Here is a 21,509-nt window from a genome sequence, read left to right as displayed (position 1 = left end):
GTTGTGAATGGTGTGCCATTTAGTTTATTTGTTTTAGGTTTTTCCTGTGTAATTTGTTCATATTTTGCTGCTAAACTTATTTTATTATTTCAGTCTTTTTTTTTATTTACCTATATCCTGTTAAAAAAGTTTGCTTCTTTATGTATAAATTATTTGTTTAAATTTTTTATTTCTCATTTTGTAGTCTGATAAAGGATTGGGAACTGCTGTTAGTTCAGTCGGGTGCGAGTTTGCATTGTCATAACCCACAAATAAGATTAGCTATCTGATTTTATTGTAGTGTTTACTCTTTGTATTACGTGCTCATATGATCAACTTAAAATTCTATTGTTTTCGACAAATACTGTCTTTGTCAAGGATAGAACTCGACTTATCATTCTATTTTAAAATGTATTTTGTCGATTGAGGTGAGAAATATTGATTATTCGGCAATAATATTTTTAATTAAAATTATTAAAGTTATATGAAACCATACTTAAATTATTTATAAATAAACTAGCCGTTTGTGTTTAGATAAAATAAAGAAAGTTCAAGAAGTATTTTGTATGTGTTCTGTTATTGTGATATTTTTATATGTATATCACAGAAGCTGATGTACATATCAGCCTGAATTTATTCAGTTAATAAACATTACTCTGTGGTAAAGTAGACTATATCTGATGAAAGTAGATTGTTTTTGTTTTTTTTTTTTTATATTTTCCCACTTGAGGAGTATATAAAAATGTTTATATGTGTCATTTACAGCAATTGCAAAAACTCAAAGCCGAAAATGAAAGATTACGTACTGAAAATCGTGCGCTGACACGAGTTGTATCAAAACTTACTGCATCGGTGAATGCCACTAAATAGGTATAGTAGTTCTAAGTGATGTAAATATGTGTGATTTCTGCTAAAGCCAGCGTGCTCTTGCATGCAAAATAAATTTTATTCGTGTTCAAGTTGTGATTTTGGTTTTATTAAATTTTGTTGTTTTAAAATAATTCTGTAATTTCTCTTGTATATCTTATTTTATTTTATTTATATATTTTTTTTTTGCTATTATGTTTTTGCTTGATTTTTAAGGTTTTTATTTCAATGCAGTTTGTGTACAGTTAACATTTAACCTTTTAATGACCTGATCAGTAGTTTCCTTTGCCAACCCAATATAGTACCATTGAACATGCAAATTCAATATACTGTTGGTAAATAGTCCATCCCTTGAGAGTAAATATTTAAAAATGTTTTTTTAATTATAAGCCTTTCAAGAAATACAGAGAATTAAATTTATTGTAAACTACTATGCCTCCTGATATCTCACGTGATGCAAGAACGAATGAACACACAAACTTTTGGATTTGTATATAAGATTTATAATTTTTATTTATTAACATTTAAGGAAAATAACAGTTTTTTCATGTGAGTGATGTATTTTAAAAAAGATGGTTTTTATTTGTTCCAAAAAATATTGACATTGCAATATATCAAATAATAAATTATAATCTGTTTCAGTATAATGTAAAGACAGTGACATTTACATATCTATTGTCAGACTAGTTCCAGTATTAAAGTAGAACTTATTAATGTAATGTGTAAATATGAAATCTAGAAATGTTTAAATCAATAAAATAAAATAATTACTCCATAAGAATACAGATATAATATTATGTAAAATCTATTTTATTTAAATACCTGATTTATAACTGAGTAGATTTTTTTTAACTTTTCTGTATTGGTAAATGTAGAATGAGTTAAACAGAGAAACCCCCACATGTTATGTTAACTTCTTCCTTTATATTTTTTTGAATAACCTCTCAAAATAAAATAACCTCTATAAACAAAAAAAATAAAGAGTTTACTATTAATAAATTAAAAAAACTGTACTCAGATTGATAGAAAGCATTACATAAATCTAACTCTTTTATATAGTGCGTGTATGTATATATATATATATATATATATCCTGACACACAAGCATAATAAATTTAAAACAAAAGAAGATATCCAAGTATTAGGGCGTATGCTTTAAAGTAATTGCACCCAGCTTTATAACAAGCAAAACATATTTTCCATATTTAAGATAAGTAATAATTTTTAAATTTGGTCATTTAAGTGATTAAAATTTAATTTAATAGTACCATTTACAAAAACAATGTTCATGGATCATACAGTAAATATGAACTTTATTTTTTATTTTATTTTATAATTTATTTATTGCTATTTACTTTATTTTATGTACTATTGCTGAATAATCCTATAAATCTGTTTATTGGAATTTAATTTAGTATTACAGGATTTTTTTTTGTTGTAATACATGCAGAGTTTTTTTAAATTAATTTATTTCTACATATGAAGTTAAATATGTTTTCCAAAATATTTTATTACCTGAATTTTATTCGTGTTTCGTATTTCATTGAACCTTTTTTTATATTAAAACATCAAAAGTATGTTGTAGGGTAAAACTAAAAATAATGGTGTAGAACTAAATAGATTTATTTCATATAATGAATAATACACCTGGTTTCATGGTCAATACATTTCCTGTAATAGACTGTTCTTTAAATTTGACCACTTAAAACCATGTAGTCCATGTCCTGAGCCTGGCATTAATTTATTGCTAAATAATATGGCACTAATGTATTATCCTATATTTTCACAAAAAAATAAACAGATGTATTCACTTTCAACTATTTCATGTTTCATTACATCGACCGATGTTTTTTGTATCTGGTAGATGTATTTTGCAAAGGTAAAATAATTCAACTTTTTCATTTTTCAAAGTATAGTGTTACAAATTTGCTGCTCTAATTTGATTGTATAATTTGGAATCTCACATAATTAAACCTATTTTTATTATAATAAAGTGTTCGATAGTGAAATTTTATTTCACCACTTTGTATCCTAGTTATTGATGACCTGAGTAATCTATGGTAAAGCTGTAATAACTAAAGTGATATAGTAAATAAATAAAAGAATAAATAGTATAGTAAATACTTAAACAGTCAAATAAGTTCATGGGTTTGGCTTTTTGGTATGTCATGTTGAAATATGAAAATAAACTCATGTTTTTTTTTTTTTACCTTTTGGGTAGTAATTTTAACATCAGCTTCCACTAACTGCTCAGTTTTTAGTGGAATTATAAAAATGTTAAATAGCCTTGAACTTCAGTCAAATCTAGGCCTAAAATGGAAGTGGTAGACGGTAGTGTTAAAATAGTGAAGCTTAACAATGGAGAAGATGGTACTACCACAGCAGCAAGTAAATGTGTATAGCATACAACTTTACCGTTACTTTTCATGTTTTTTTTTCTTATTAAGAATGTTGTTATTTGCTTTTGATTTTCTATGAATCTGTGTACGCATACCTTTAAATTTAGAGTCAAAATCATGAAATAATATATGCTTCATATTAAGATATATATATACATGTATGTCCAGAATTAGAATTTTCTTCTGTAGTTAATAGTAAGAGTATATTATTGACATTTGTAATATTATTTTATGGCTCTTAGCCATACAATGTATTGTTTTATAAATGTATAACCTACTGTATCGTTCATTTTTTTTTTTTAATTAAAAGAATTTGTCTAATTATGTTGTAATTTTATGCTTATCAATAAAATAATTATTCTTTCATATGCACATTGCTGATGAACAATCTGTTCGCTTATATATATATATATATATATATATATATAAAACTGTTAAGTTCGTTTGTGTACGCTTCAAAAACTCAAAATGTTCTGCACCGATTGAGCTCAAATTTTAGCACGATATATAACCCGCATCAAAGATTGTTTTCATCTATTTTTAATAAATCTATCTATCGATTTTTAATTTGTAGATTTTTAATTTGGAAATGTAAACAAAGGAAAACCAATCAGATCAATGCAAGATGGCCGATGTCAAACACAACGACCAAATTTCTTTGAATTATATTTAACAGCTAAAACATCTGTACTTTATTAATAATAAAAAATTTTAGCACGATATATAACCCGCATCAAAGATTGCTTTCATCTATTTTTAATAAATCTATCTATCTATTTTTAATTTGCGCAGTTTTTTAATAAATAAGAGGATAATTAATCAGATGGAAATGTAAACAAAGGAAAACCAATCAGATCAATGCAAGATGGCCGCTGTCAAACACAAGACCAATCACAAAGAGCCTGTATGGCCGTTGGCAATGTAAACAAAATCACAACTGATTAAGTAACAAATTTCTTTGAATTATATTTAACAGCTAAAACATATGTATTTTATTAAAAAACCAAAAAAAAACACCAAAACAAAAAGAAAAGCCACCAAGAAGGATGACTTACAGTAAATAAATTATAACACCCAACTTTCTTATAGCCCAGATAGACTTAAGACTATGCAAACAAAAAAAGTCGAAATAACCAAATACACAGAAAATAATATCCCTACATAATGACCAAAAAATCCTTTGTTAGGTTAAATATTCACTTTTGTCTGAATTTACAGAAGGCATTTACAACGAAGCATTGATAAATATTGAAGACAAGTGCTTAGCTAATGCAAATAAAGTTCTTAGTCAATTGGGAATGCCAGCACCCACCTGAGCTGCGATTGCTTCATTTGTGGTGGATTTACGCCGTGAACAGAGTTACAACATTGGTGATCTTCAGTCATATGTCCAATCAAACAATCCCAAATTAACGTGTGAACAGAAAGGCATTTATGATCGCATAATGCAAATGATAAATGAGTTGGGGGGACCTTCTTCTTGGATGCGCCAGGAGGAACTGGGAAAACATTCCTCATTAGATTGATTCTAGCAACGGTTCGATCAAAAAATGACATAGTCTTAGCTCTTGCTTCGTCTGGAATAGCTGCGACATTGTTACCAGGTGGAAGGACTGCGCATTCAGCTCTGAAGTTACCATTAAACATGCAAATCATCGAGACTCCCACGTGCAATATTTCCAAAGCATCCTGTATGGGAAAAGTATTACAAAAATGTAAACTCATTGTTTGGGATGAATGCACGATGCCACATAAAAAATCACTTAAAGCTCTTGATCGATCGTTACTAGGTTTGCGTGGAAACGTTCAACCATTCGGGAATGCTTTGATATTGCTCGCAGGAGATTTTAGGCAAACATTGCCTGTAATTTCTTGATTGACACCAGCAGATGAAATAAATGCTTGCCTGAAATATTCAACACTGTGGTGACACGAACGTACATTGCAGTTGACTACGAATATGCGTGTTCAGTTGCAGAATGATCCATCAGCTGAGGTATTCTCACGAAAGTTACTGGACATTGGAAACGAACAGCTGCCAGTCGATGAGACATCTAGACGAATATCATTTCCTGATAATTTTTGTAATTTCGTAACATTGAAAGAAGAACTGATCGAAAAAGTATTTCCTGATATTCAAATTAATCATAGGAATCACGATATTCAAATTAATCATAGGAATCACGATTGGCTCAGTAAACGAGCTATACTTGCTGCAAAGAATAAAGATGTCTATCAACTTAATAATGTTATTCAATCCAGCATTCAAAGTGAGGAAATTACATATAAGTCGATAGACACTGTTGTGGAAGCAGATGAAGTAGTTAATTATCCAACGGAATTTTTAAACTCACTTGATCTGCCAGGGATGCCACCACACATATTAAAATTTAAAATAGGTGTGCCAATTATCCTGTTGCGGAATATTAATCAGCCAAAACTCTGCAACGGCACGCGACTTGCAGTTAAGAAATTGATGAATAACGTAGTGGAAGCAAGAACAGGGTCTTTCAAAGGTGAAGATGTCCTCATTCCTCGAATACCCATGATCCCGACCGATACACCATTTCAATTTAAAATTTCAATTGCAATTCCCAATTCGATTGGCATTTGCAATCACAATCAATAAAGCTCAAGGTCAATCTTTAGAATTGTGTGGTTTAGATTTAGATGCGGATTGCTTCTCACATGGACAACTGTATGTGCATGTTCCCGAGTCGGCAAACCAGATAGCCTTTATATCTACACAGACAGTGGAAAAACAAAAAAATATTGTATATCCACAAGTATTGCAAAATTAAACTTCTATGAAACATATGCTTTGTTTTGTTCTCATTTCTCATCCATGCAACCACAGTGTGCTACAGCGAACCATGGCGGGTTCAGCAGTATATATATATATATATATAAAGAATAATTATTTTATTAATGATATTCATAAAATCACAACATAATTAGACATTTTCTTTTATTAAAAAAAAAATGAACGATAGAGTTGGATATATATATGTATGTGGCTTCTGTTCAGTCAGTCTTATTCTTAATTGGTGAGATTATTTTTCTTTTACATTTTCCCTCTTCTTTCTGTGATCCTTTTATGAAAAAATATTATAACTTTGGAAATATGATTATTAAAAAAATTGCTTTAAATCCATACCATATCATTCCATTAAGGAAAACTTTTGTAAGTATTTTTAAATTACTTTTTGAAAAGATACGAAGATGTTTTTAAAGTAAGTACCATTTTGAAATTAAAAAAAAAACAAGTACACTGTTCTTAACAATTTTATTTTTACTTGAAAACCTGTAATTTAATCTACTTTTCTACATAATATGTACAAAAGTAATATATTGCCACCAATATTAAGGCACTTGTCATATCGTGCTATCAGCTTTTGAACACCATCATTCATAGACAATACTTCTTGAAACTCTTCAGATAGCGAAGAAATTGCAAAGCGTTTGTTCAGTCTCACTTTTTCGTCAACTTTCTGCACCAAATTTTCAGTACTGACAGGTCATCCATTCCGTTCCTCATCATGAACATTCTGGCAGTCATTTTTAAAAGCTCTAACCGATTTTCGTACCATTCCATCACTTATAATGTTTTCTCCATACTCTGCTTATCTGGCGATGAATTTCAGCCACTTTCATGCCTTTAGCATTAAGAAAACAAATCACACCACGTATTTCACAATCGGCAGGATTCTCGATCAGCAGAGGCATTTTAAATACTCACAAACAAACATAAACACAGTCGAATATTTCCGAAATGGCGTTTGGCTTGCCAGCAGATGCAAGTACACAGTGCGCATGTGTGGAATGTTGACTGCAACGTAGCAGTGGTGGAATTTCAGAACAGTACTTACTTTAAAAACATGCCTTGTATTTCATTGAATAATTTGATGACTGTGGAAAAAAATTATTCTGAACTTGAAAGTTTGATGTAGAAAACAAAGTAATAGAGGTTTATTTTTCAATAGAGATGTAACCAAGTATGAAATTAAATGTACTGGGGCTTACAAAACTTTTTAAAATAGTTGAAAACGAAAATTACTCTAACATTTTCTTAACACCCTGGAAAATTTATGAATCGATCAGTTTTCTGCATCCAAAGGAAATGAAATGATTAGGAATGATGAAGTGTGAAAGGAAAGAGTGAAAGATATAAAAAATTTTGCTGCACAAAATAAATATATTTGTAATAAACAGTAAAGGTAATGAAAGGAAGTTTTTTTTTATTTCATCTGTTTTCTTTAAAATTGTTGTTATAAAAGAGTTTGGTTATTCTTCAACAACTTAGTTTTTAGAATGCATTCAAATATTTCTTTAGTTCAATTTTTTATAACCGTGGACCATCTTCACATAAGCGTAATTAAATTTCAGTTGACCTTTTATGTGTTGAAAATGGTAATTCGCCTCTGGTTTCTTTATATTTGATGAATTTTTCTCATATTCAATGCACCTGATATTGTTTTAGTTTTTTTTTTTCTTAATTACATTTTCTTTTTAACAGTTATATTTAATTATGTTTAGATGCCAACTCTGATAGATGCCATAATTCTATATTTAGATGGCAAAAACATGGTGTAAGACCATATTCTTATCTTATAAACAAATCTTTTCTCTGCCTCTAGGACATCATACATTTTTGATGGTAAAATCATTACTAAAATATCTGAAAAGGAATTGAAAATTGAATCAAATGATTTTTATTTTAAGCTGCCATCATTCTGAGGAAGGCACTTATAGCTTATTTTATAATAGTAAACCTGCAGGTTTCTATTTAGAGACAGAAAGTGAATGCATTCGGTCAACAACTCTTGATCAATAAATTAGTATTGGCCAGAATAGATGTGAGGGAGGTTTTAGGATATAAAGACGGCAGTAACTTGCTAGATGGCTAGGACCTATTATATTATGCTGAATCTATCCCCAAATATTTATATTCTTAATCGCCTCAATTTTACTGTAGTTTTAATTTTGTTATAAATAATTAATCACTAATAATTTTAAATTATGAGTTCCTTGGAACAAAATCCAGATTATTTAGAGGAGGCTAAAGGAAGAAATACTAATAACTAAATGAGTGTTAGTTTATTCATAAATTATGATTATGATCAGTAGTTAATGGTGTAAAAAATCAGTTAAATGTATCATTTTGGTGAAAATTTAAAAAAACAAAAAAATATCTAGTTAGCAGAGCTTGTACACACAAAATATTTCTGATTTTTTTTGTGAACCAATATGTTTTATACTTTGTTTTTACTTTATGCTATTTTAATGTGCAAACATTTTTGCATTTGTGATTATTTTATTTTTTCTTTATTTTGCTCTTCATTTTATCTGTAATACATTTCTTAAATTCTAGGTAGGGTTTAGATTTATTTTTATATATATTTATATAAAATAGTAGATGGCTATCAATTGACTTTTGATAATATTTGAATGGCTCAGTTTTTCTTGTTTTAAGCCTTTTACTCACAGTTTGAACCATTATAGCAAATCAAGAGGCAGTAGGCGAAGAAATAACTCTTGATTATATCAAAAATAATTTCTACAATAAATCCATAAGGCACCATGACTTGTAATGTCCAACATGAACTATCCAGTTGATAGAATTTATATTTTAAATATCCAAGTTGATGTCATGTTTTAATAATTTTGACTAAAGTGTAAGATGAAAATAAATGAAGGATCAATCTTATTGAATAATAAACATAGAGTAATAACATTTAAGTATGAGAAAACAAAAAATTGTTACTTACACAGACTCCAAATAGTGTTAAATTTCTCCTTACACATTTACATAAAAAATTTAGAAATATGCACCAAAACAATTTGAAAATATTTATTTAATTACAAAGTAATGTCCTTTTCCTAGTTGTTACCTGATAATAATTTTCAAACCAAAATAAAAAACCCGCTATGTATAATAGAAAGTAGTGAGAATTCCATCTTAATCTGATTAAGTTCAGAGTTTTGAAGAAGATGAGGAGTTGGGAACTTCATTGGTATTGGTTTTTTCTTTGGTCAGAACAGTGTCAATAGAGTGATGTCGATTAAGAAAAGGAAATCGTAAAAGAGATTGTTTAACGTATGGAAGAAGAGAAATGTTCACTGTTGAATTGTTAACAATGTGGTCATGTTAAAAGCTATATCACTTGCAATGGCCCTGAGCATTAGATAAACTATCTTAATCAGAAGCCCTTCTGGTTTAATCATGTCCTTCCTTTACTACAATTTTTCCCCTAATGTTTGTCCGTTCTTTGGTCAGTAAAATGGGAGTTGTACTGATCACAACTCAGTAATAATAAATAATTATTGCCTGTGTGTATGTACTACAAACACATACGTGCAAACATCAGCTATGAGATCAGGATAAGATTCTCACTTCTAGATCAAGGGGGTTTTTATTTATGGTGTTAATTGTGTATTGTATGCCAAGAATTCTTAATAAATTACAAAGGTTGATTAACAAGTGTGTAACATTTAATTTATTAAATTTAAAAAAAAAAAAATTCAAATTTTTTCTCATTTTTTTATATTTATAAAAAAATAATTATTTTATTTCTTAGCAGCTAAAAATTTGTTTTTAACAATCGGTAGTGATTACATCATAAAAAAATAATAAACTCTTAAAACTGGTCATTTATTTACATACATTTAAGTACCATCTGTTAAAATAGCACTAGTAAAAGGGATATTTTGAGGTATCCAAGCAGTTGTGTACAGCAGCTAGGATGAATGCATGCCTATTTTGTAAATTAAACTTATTTTAAGAAAGAAAGTGTGAATAATAAAAAATTTAATATATATATATATATACCCAAATCCATCTAGTATTTTACATGCAATGAATATAAGCATGAAAACTTATGTAGCATAAAAAATTTCTAGTTTTTCCCTCTTTTTATGGCACTGTAGTATAACATTCAATACAATTTAGCACATCTCATTTTTCCAATTATTTATGTATTTTTTTAAATTACTGCACTTCTTTATAAATTACTTTATTCCTTAAGAAACTTTATTTGATTCTTGCATGAATTAATTATAATTAGTTTTTGGTAACGCATATTTGATTGTCAGTATCATCATGATGAATAATACAAAATGTTATTTTTTACATTAAAGAGGTCTCATAATTTTTAAATCCATTATTGTTATGGCATGAAATGCATTCTAAATATTACTAATGTTTATATTATGCCATTTTCTGCATACCGGCAAAATATTTTAGAAGTAACATGAATTGAACATGATGAATGTTTTTTTTTATGTAGATAGTCAGTTAACCTTTTACATTGCATTTGCGCATTCCATTTGCAACATTAATTTCTGAGCTGTATTTCTAGAGAAACATTTTACTGTGGAAATTTTTAAAATTGAAACAGATCTTCAGTCTCTTCATTTTCAAAATTTCTATTACATTTCATTTTTATTGCATTCATGCTTTCATATGCTATATAAGATCTGTCAATTGTAAATAATATTGATCCTTCCTTTTTGTATGGTGATTCACAAAAAGAAATAGTTATTAAATGCTTGCTAATGGATGTGAGTCTACAGTAACAGAAATTATTGATTCAGTGCTAAATTGAAGTTAATATTGGACCGAATAAACATCACATCTTCTTGCAAAAAATATTTAACACTCATATACGTTGACCGCTACACTAAAAATTTGTTAAAGTTTTCAGAAAGGTTTCTTTTATTTATATGTAAAATACACAAGATTTCCTGGCAGGAAAAACACAGTAACCTAAGTACATATGAACTGAAATATAATAAAAAACTTGAGTATATTTACAGACCATACACATTTTTAGGCACACATAAAAATATAAGTGTTTTAACTAAAGTAGTAAAAGTACACACCTTGGAATATATTATTTTATCCAACATATGATCCATCTTGCTCATTGCATTGTTTAGCATAGATTTCCAATTTCTGCATTGTGGTGGACTAGTCCTGTGAAAGACTCCTATCAAAAAACACCCAGTCACAGCACTTTGGACGTCAGTTTTGTGAAGTGAAGTTCCTTTCACCTCTGAATTCAGTTTTGTGAACAAGAAGGAACAAATTCAATGAGTATGGATAGAATGGTGGTGCCGTGTCAAGACATGTTTTTTGACCCATAAACTAACTCTTCTTGCCAAATGAGTTAGGGAATTATCACGGAGGAGTAAAACATCATGAACATAAATACATTGATTATGAGAAATTAGATAGTCCAAAACACCTTTGTAATCTTCGTTAATTATATAACTTCACCATAAACTCTTTGTCTATAACTCTTTAGCTATAAACATCTATCAACATCCTTTTTATTACATAAAACATCCTTGGTCTTTGGAAACTTATATTTTTATCGCAGAAGATGTATATTGAACATTTTGAATATTGTGAATGGTTCCAACTCATTTATAAAGCAAGGTTGTTCTACGTGTAATCAATTATAAAAGAAAAGCTAATATTTTTGTAGTAACAGTATTAATATTTGCTTTGCTTACTGCAATAAAATTAATGAATGATTTTCAAATGTAATGTTTATTTGTATAAATTCTATGGTGACAACATATCTACTGATTCATGTTATAGTGTGTTCTGTACTTTTGCTTAATTTTTTTATTTAATAGTTTTATTCTGTTCTCTTTCAACATTATAAGTAGTGTAGAAACATGAGCTCAAATGTAATATTAATATTAAAAATGTTGAATCTTGCTGGAAGCAAGCAGTAAATAGGAATATTACAATACATGCTACAAATTTCAAAATACTTAAAATGTTCAAAATGTATTTTTTTTTTTTAATTGGAAATTCTTTAAACATTTTTATGCACACACTTGAGGTTCATAAAGTATAGGAACTTTTAATAATTTCTCAATCGTTAAACTTAGAAAAAAAAATTATATATTTTTTTCAATTTGAGATTTCTACACCCCATGCATCAGAGGGTTCGCATGGAGAGCAACTCAAAAGTTTTAAATGGAAAAGGTAGGATTATGACACTTCAATTGAAAGTACATTGAAAAAAAATTAAACTTAAAAATTTTCACTGACAATCCTAACCAAAATTGTTACATTTAATGTTTAGTTCATAGGAGAATTTGGTTAATTTAATTTTATATGTCTATCGATTGAAAAATTATTTAGTGGCCCCATACTTTATTAATACCGTGTTGTGCATGATATTTTACAATATAAATTGATTATTTCGTTAAAAAGAAAAGAAAAACCATTGAAAGCTACAAAAATTAGAATACAGCTTTGAAATTGTGTTTACTTTTTCAAAAGGTGCATAAATACATGATTGTTTTTTTTTTAAATAATTTTTGGACTGGTGATGAATTCATTACAGACAATAAGAGCAGAGTAATGTAAAAAAGAGAAGTAGGCTATAAATGACAATGTGTGCTTAGACTGCCTGCATAGAAAGAGATAATTAGTATAGTCTATAAGTCATCATGTCCAGAAATTCTCCATCAGCTAGAGAATTTATCTTTCCTAATACCTTCATCTTTACAAGTCCCAATATATAAAATTAACTATGGATGGGAAAATAAATTTCTCAGTTTGATCATTCAGCAATTGAAACACATATAATATCCATGTTTTCACCAGCTTTCTGAAAACAAACACTAGTTATTTGAATGGTGTTTTGTTTTCGCCTTTGGTCGCCAAATATCATTAAAGCATAAGCAGAATCTGTCTGGAAGCAAGTATAATGGTCACAAACTTTTGGGATTTGAGCGATGCCTTGTTATCAACTTCATGGAATAAGTAACAAAGTGATTGCTGGCCAATCTTTTGTGAAGTTGTGCTTCATTGTCTGTAATCGGCAGTATGGGTAATCGACAATGGAAGTTACATTATTGCACAATAATGCATGTCTACATTCTGTTGTCCATGATACACTTTTTCAGGCACCCATGTAGGGTTTCTCCAAGTGACTTCCAAGTGATTGATTCATTGAGTTAAAGAAATTTGTTTGTGCCGTGTGATTTGTAAGTGAAGATGAATCGAAAGAAGCTCAAGTACTAATTAGCTTAGTACTAATTATATTAGTACTAAGTATATAAGTACTAATTAAAAGTGTACAATATGGTATTTTTAAGATTATGTATGTATATGACAGATGTCTTATGTTAACTGTTATTATATAGAGAAGTATTGTAATATCTTTGTTTTAAAATCTTTTTAATCAAATAGTCTTTACTTTCAAGATAATTTTCATATAATAATGTCAAGTATTACATCTAGTAAAACTTCCAAAAAATAGAAGCTCAGAATTTCTAATAATTACAGCAAACAAAAGTGAAAAAGCACTCTCATTGTTACCATGTTGACCTTCTATAATGCTGCTTTTTAAAATTGTTAAGAAAAGATTGTACACGTTATTCTGTAATTTTTGTTAATTTTTATTTACAGAATAGTTATTTATTTTATTCATCTATTCATAGAGATTGTTATACATTTTTATTATGCTTGTTGATAATACCATAGCAGCCTAACATATGGATCAGTTATTCAGTCTGTCTGTTAATTCAAAATATGTTTTTTTGTGGCGACTATTTTTGACATATTTTAACAGCATGCAGTGTTTTTGTTGTTACATGTTCATTTTTTAAAGTTTATCGCTTAATTTATAGATTCAAAATGCATAAATTATATGTTTTACATTTTCAGCATCACTTGATTATTAAGAGATTTTTTTTGCTCAGTTTGTTGGGTTGGGCTATAATCATATTGGGCTTAAATCATGTTTAAATAATGTTTGGGCTTAAATCATATATTGTTGCTGATTATTATTTATCAAATTTCAAATTAGTTATTAATTTTTAAAAAACCTAGATTATGTCTTTCAACAAAGTCTTGTAATATTTTCATCAGCCAATAATTGCACATTTAATTGTCTTGTCAGATCATCCCTGAAACTTTATGACTGCACATTATTCTTCTGTGTTACCAGTTTGTTAGTGTATTGTACAAGGATTTGTTTAATTTATTATTTTAATCTGATGTGACTTGCTTTGCGAAAAAATTTACTTTTAAATACAGTCTTTTCAATTTCCCTTTATTTATATATGGGATCTCAGAAGTTACAGACTATATATATGTAATAAAACCAATTTTAGAAATTTAAAATCCATTTCCAATAATTCCATGAGCCCTTGTAGTTAAATAACCAAAATAATAAGAAATAATTATTATATATATAATGATAATTGAGTTCCCATGATGCACTTGTAAAATATGTTCAGAAGTGTATGTTAATAACTGTTATTGCCTTTGAAGTATCTGTACACTTGTGTTTGCTTCCCCTTGTGCATCTATACTGGTTTAGACGATATTCTTATTTCAAAATAGGCGTGGAACTCTGCAATTCTTGAGTTGATTTATAATATTATGCTGGATATCGGTGATATTTGAAAATCTTCTTCCTTTTACAGCAGTCTTTAACTTCATGAACAACCAGAAATCAGGAGGGCTAAATCAGTTGAATACTCATGATGGCCTAATTCAGTAATCAATCTTTTGGCCAGAAACTCTTGTAAGGGTACACCATGACTTGGCTTATTGTCATGGTGGATGATCTAGTTGTCAAGTCACAATTCATATCTTCTCCTCCAACAGACTCTTGTGATCTTTTCATCAACCAATAATTGCACATTTATTTTTGTTGTCAGATAATACATTCTAATGTTCAGTTCACATTTTCATCTGTTATGTTTTTAAGCGCCCATTCCAGTGGTCATCGCACCTTTTCACTCACCTTTGAATCTCTCAGTTACTTTAAACTTCAATTTACTTTTTTATGTTCCTCCTATAATCTGCTTTCAATAAATCCAATAATTCAGTAGCATTTTTTGTTGCCAATTTTCTCACAAAAATTTGATACAAATCTTAATGGTTTTCACAATAACTGACTGACGGTTGGCTCTTATCAAGTTAAGATTTGCACATGCATCAGTTATAAAATAGCATAGACTCACTTAAACACATAATTCCAACCAAATCACCATATGGATGACAATACACAGGCATTCTGGGAATTAAATTTGTACCATATTCATTTCTTGTGCAGTTTCTTACTAATTTATGTGTGTGAAAACAAATTAATAATTCACCATTCAAATGTCATCAAGAACACAATTGTTTTCTGTGATATTAAGTAAGTTGTACATCGCAATAATTTTTGTATACAATAGCGAAGAACCCTTAATTGATATTCTCAATACACTTACTGTTTAGTCAAAAACTGTAGCTTTGTATTCTTAATTGATTTCAGTTTCTTGTTAAAATTTTGACAATATTCATCAGAATTTTTTTTTAGTTTCATAAAATTATTATAAAATGTTCTTTTTATATTTATGCCAGAAGATGAAAAAAATTATCATAGAAAACTATTTACATTACAAGACATTTACCAACTTCATAATATGAAGAAATCGTTTTCAAAATATATTAGATATTTCGGTTATAAAGTGCCACAGAGATCAAAATTTATTGAATCCCCAATAGAATGTTTCTTGTAAAATTCTGTATACAAGGTGATATTTCAATTATTCAAGCCAGGTCTGTAATGCAGATTAAATGTTCAAAATATAGCTTAAAGTGAAACTGTTTTCCTTTGAATCTGTTAGATGTGAAACATTTTTTATGTTAAAAGGTTATAATTTAAAATTTTGCTTGACTTGTTTTCATTCTTGATAGGGTGAAATTATTTCTGGAGTAGACTGTAATACCTTTTTTATAGTATATTTTATAGATTGTCAAGATGAGTTTGAAATATTTGAACTTGTAGTTATTTTGATTACAGTTTTACATTGTTTCTGTATTTGCTAAAGCATTTGATGGATTTTAATTAATATAAAAAAGAAACCTTAATATTTTTATCTTTTTTTATCATTTGGTGTACTTTTTATTCCAATCGTTAAGCGAATTTTTTTCATATTGCTCCTTAAAAATGATTTACAGTGTAAAATACTGAAAGAACGTAAAATGTAAGGAAATATTTCTATTCTATCTGGCTTGAATTAGAAGAAAGTTTAATTAATGAATATATAAATGATACATTTACAGCGATTTGTAGTAGTTGGCAAATTTAGAGAACTGGCTTGAAGAAATTAAATTGAGCATTAATGATTACTTACGATGCTAAAAACTAACTGAAGAGTGCATCAATTGGCTGAGTGACTTTTGCTAGTTGTTATTTTTCATAAGAACTAGAAGTGAAGCTAATTGCAATAACTCATAAGATATCAGTTAGATTTGGGAAAAACTTTTCAATATATTACCTGAATATGTATATATGTATTTTAGCTAATCATATAATATAATATTTTACGTGTAGAGGAGATATGGACTACAAAAAGTTTAATTTAAATAAAATGTATACATATTTATATATATATGTTAACTGATTATTTTTTTGTTTTTCTTTTTCTTTACAGCAATTGGAACAGTTGCGTAATGACAATCAGAAGTTAAAAGACGAAAATGGGGCATTGATCAGGGTGATCAGTAAATTATCCAAGTGACACGACCAAGGTGATGACATTAATGTTGTTGCTATATATTATTTTTATTACTATTATTACAACCCCCACACCACTGCTATTGTTATTATAATACATATTATAATATTGTAATTATTATTATATAATATATAGACAATACTACCATGATTATCTATTATTATTGTTGTTGTTGATTTATTAATTAATGTTATTATGAATTTTAATTATTATTTTATCCTTTTCTTTGTCTTCAGTATATTTTTATTCTTAAGTTCTTTATACATATAAATATATATATATATATATTTTTTTTTTTTTTGTAATTATTGTTATATGTTTCTTTCATATATTGTTAATTGTGAATAAAATAACTATTGATTTGTATCATGTATTAATTGATGTTGAATTTGAATTGTTGAAAAAAGAATTAATAATGAATACATGAAATAATACTTGTATAGGGTGGTTTTAGCTACAAGAGTATTAATATAAAGAGATTAACATGAATTTGATTTCTACTCCTAAATTAAATTTATTACATTTAATCTATCTCCTTCAACTTGTTTATCGCTTGTGACAAATAAGTAAACATGAAAGTCTTTTATCCAGTGGTGTAAAAATTAACATAATTGTATCTTATGATTTTAATTATATCTTATTCATTTATGTTTACCGGATTATATAAGGTATATTAATAGAATTAGTGTATATATATATGAGTGTGTGTGTGTGTGTGTGTGTGTGTGTGTGTGTGTGTGTGTGTGTGTGTGTGTGTGTGTGTGTGTATCTGTGAACACATATATACAGTTTGTGCCTTAATTTGTATAAGAAACTGTAATACCAGTTTATGTGAAATTATTCGTCAGATACTCTTTCATTATTATATATTATCATTGGATCATCTCAAAATGGTACGCTATACGAGTTCATTTTTTTTTTTAGTTGTAGCATCTTTTGTTGCTCTTTAAAAATCAGTTAAAAAATAATCATAAGAGTTGTTTTTGAAGCGAGAATGGGTAGACTGTTAAAGAATTACAAAATAATTCTATTAACCGAATCAATTTATTTATTTTCCTTTTATCTGTCCGGTCATACACCACAAGTTCATATCATCAATTAATATGGATCATAGTACTGTTGAACCAACAAATGATTCCATTTACCTCTTGTATACAAGAAGAGATGAAACTGACTTACGGTAAAAGTTGTAAAACGAAGTCATTCAAAGTAAGGAGATGACCATCCTTCATCCCTTGCTTTAATATTAAACAGTGAAAATAAAATGTTGCAGCAGTAAGTATATTTTCATTAAAATTTCACTAATGAGTAAAAAAAAAACAGTGGCTGATGGGAGTTTTCACTTAAAGGCACAATAATTAGTTATATAAATTTTACATAGAATAGAACATTTACATAGAATATTTTTCAAAGTAAAAATTGGTTTCTACTATTTAAGTTTATAATAATAACACTTATTAATTTTATTTTGTTTTTAAGGTGAACAATATTATTCAAGGTATAATTTTTTAATTCTTTGTAGATTTTTTACGGATCAAATTAAAACACATTCACTTTCCATGAAAAATTGACATGAACAGAAAAAATATTTTTCCTGTTTATCATTCTCTCACCAATAAAATGAAGCCTTCCATAGTCTATCAAGAATTCAGTTATCCTTCAAAATAGCAATCGATAAAGGTGAAGTTTTCAATTTTTTTACAGTAAATAAAAATATGGATAGTGCATTTGTGTGTGCTCTTTAGTTCTATGTTTTGTTGAAAAGAAGTTCAAATCTTTTTATTGAATGTCGAAGAGGGTTTTTAAAATTTTTTTTTAGACAATAAATTTTGATAATTTATAATAAGAAAACACTAACAGTCAATCCTTTCAACTGGAAAATTGTTTTTAAAGAATATATTAAAATTACTGTATATGAATTCTATACCTGTAATATTTTGTTGTTGATTTGATTGCTAGTCACTTTTTTTTAATGTTATATCTTGAGTTTTTGAGCAAATTATAATTGTCTTAGGATTTTTCATCTTTTATTACAAATAAAATATTAACATTTCTTCTATCGTCTCTTCAAACTACAATAGTGATTTCCAGAAGGAAGAATCAGTTCAGGCTTTTTTTAGTATCTTGTTAACATAATTGTAGGTGGCAAGTGGATATGCACTGAATTAAAACAATCATGGCTTCAACATTACATCTCATCTACCTCTCCTCACATTACATCATACTATCAGGAGATTATATATCAGGTAATTTAATCTCATTTTCTGTTATATAATTTCTTTTAACCTCTTCATTATGTAATGTGCTGTAAACTATTTTACATTAAGTTAATATTCCCATCCAACATTTTATTCTTGGAGATTAAAAAAGGTGAAGTATGCAGAATTGTAACTGGAATTTTTTACACAGTTACAGGTTTTACACAAGTATGTTACATGCTCTTAAAAAAAAAATGAAGATACGGTAGGGGATAGGTCATTAAAGTTTGGTATGCATTAATACAAACCAAATAAGTTTAATAAGTAAAGAACTCTGCTATCTGTATCTTCGTGGAATAGAATATTTAAAATTATTTTAAAGAATGTAAGTAAATAATTTTTGGTAAAAATAATATATTTCATTGTTAACTATTAATATGAATTAATTAATAATTTTTGAAACATCTTAAGACCTACATGAAGACTCACCATTAAAAAGTCTTTGAATTTTTATCTTTAAAATGATACGCTATTTATATGCCTTAATTTGATACTTCCTTTGACCTTGTACAGCAATATTCAGTTGAAAAGTATGTTTTCCAGCACCAAAAAAAAATTTGTATACTTGCACTTTTTAGAAACCTACAAATAATTTTTATTCCATAAGGAATAAAAAAAATATTTTTATAACACAAAATTGAAATATAAATTAATACCTAATTCTAGTACAAAGAACTATTATTACTTTTCCAAAAAAATACATTTACAAATAATTTACTTTGTATGGAAAAGCTCAAAGCACTCTGGCACACATAAAATGTTGTCTCTTTTCTGGCTCACTTTCCCGCACTCCGGTCACTGCACGCTTTGCACGATGTACAGGAACATTGTTTTTTCTGTCAGAGAGGTTTTCCTGAGATCTGCAATGGAAGTTGTTGACTATATTGGATTCTCTTCCCCAGCCACTAAGCCCTCGCCAATTTCAGAAAGGAACTCTTATGAATGCATATTTCTCTTAACCTTCATTTAGTTTTCTATAAATAATATAGGCATTTACAGTTGACCATATGAAGATATGGAACTTTTTCCACCATTTTAAGGATTTGCGCTTGAAAGGATAGTAGCTTACAAGCTGATCATTCCTGTCAACAGCTGTCTCATTTTTTGGTCAGAGCAAAGGGGAAAAGGCAGCTCAAAGAAAACCAGATTTAGTGTTGGATTATAACATAAATGTTATAAAAACGTCAGACCAGGTAGCACCATATTATATGGACAGCATAAAAACGGATATCCTTCCAATGACAAAGACCTAGGTATGAAAGCTAATTTCTTCTATAGCCATTTTGTTTTTTTTATTCAAATCCTTAGGTATATTTTTCTGTTAGTCTGTGCTGACCCAACAGCAGGCTTTCTTTTGGACCACAAACAATTTTTTACTACTGGGACTGAATAGAATCTATCCATATCTGAGTGGCCTTTTTCATAACAATTATGCAAAATTCTATCAAATATGCCAATATATGTATTATTTACATTTTCCTCATGATCAGTGTAGATTTCAAAGTTCAAAACATAACTGCTGTGGTGTGACTCTGATACTTATACATTTTTATTCTATATTTTTCTGGCTTATTTTTCATAAATATCCTTAACCTAAGCTTACCTCTAAAAGGACAGATCATCAACTGCCAGATTTTTTCCGGCTATAAGGGAATTTTTAAACTTCTAATTAAAAATTGACATAAGGCTGTACTTAGAAGAGTGGATTATGATTTAGTTTCCTACTAGGAATATAATTATGATTATTGTTAAAATGAAGCATCTTTAAGATTGAACAGAATCTGTCTCTGGTCATTATTTTAGATGAAAAACTAGAATGATTGAAGGCCCTCTGACTCCATTATTTTTTTATATCACTCTTATGCAGTACAAACATGTGAAATATGATGGAAAAAAATCTGTACAAATATTTGATTGTGCAGTACTCCATTTTAACCACATGCTGTAGGGTTTCAGTTGATTGGTGTGTTTTGGTTTAGCAATTGTTATGCTTGCATACCTGTTGGTTTCATGTTTTATGTGCCTTACTATATCATCATCAAAAAAGAACAGAGAAGCGCAATCCATTGGTGTTGAATTTTCATCAAGAGGAGGTTTCATCAACATGAGAAATTCGTTCAAAAACAGGCCTGTTGAGAGGATGTTGAACTGGCGTGTCAGACAACTGGATTTTCTGAAATGAAACTGTGGTTGATTTACCTTAGAGGCTGAATTACTGGCTGTACTGGAGACTTAATTTTTGGAGAAAAAGGTTCTGGAGCACCAGGGTCTTTCTCTTAAACGAAAAAGACACAAATTGCTTCACTTATCAGTAGTAAAAGTAAACATTTCCACTAAAAAGTTATTTTTTTGTGAAAAAAGTTTTTAGAACATAAAAGGAAATCTAGTATAGAAAAAGCTTATTTATATTTCCATAAATAGAAAATTAATAAAAAAGATTTAAGCATTTTACTTGGAAAGA

At 28.4% G+C, this 21,509-nt stretch overlaps 1 protein-coding gene across 13 annotated transcripts in view; it reads left to right on the top strand.

Annotated features, from left to right (window-relative positions):
• The window catches only part of Mbs (Myosin binding subunit), a 308,562-nt gene that overhangs the window by 281,339 nt on the left and 5,714 nt on the right, over positions 1–21,509 (top strand). For 4 of the 13 annotated variants that reach the window (XM_075372616.1, XM_075372617.1, XM_075372612.1 and 1 more), the window contains 2 exons: positions 745–849; positions 16,707–17,825. In XM_075372616.1, coding sequence (XP_075228731.1) covers positions 745–849 — 105 coding nt within the window. In that variant the 3' untranslated portion in view covers positions 16,707–17,825. Of the gene's footprint in view, positions 1–744; positions 850–16,706; positions 17,826–18,312; positions 18,471–18,871; positions 19,037–19,199; positions 19,374–21,509 lie in introns of those variants that run through there. The other 9 variants (XR_012757327.1, XR_012757326.1, XR_012757325.1 and 6 more) reach the window with 9 other exon arrangements.

Source organism: Lycorma delicatula, chromosome 8, assembly GCF_047948215.1.
Source record: "Lycorma delicatula isolate Av1 chromosome 8, ASM4794821v1, whole genome shotgun sequence".
In the NCBI taxonomy this organism is placed as follows: Eukaryota; Metazoa; Arthropoda; class Insecta; order Hemiptera; family Fulgoridae; genus Lycorma; species Lycorma delicatula.
The sequence above is the reverse complement of the archived record's forward strand: the minus strand, read 5'-3'. Positions and strand labels throughout refer to the sequence as shown.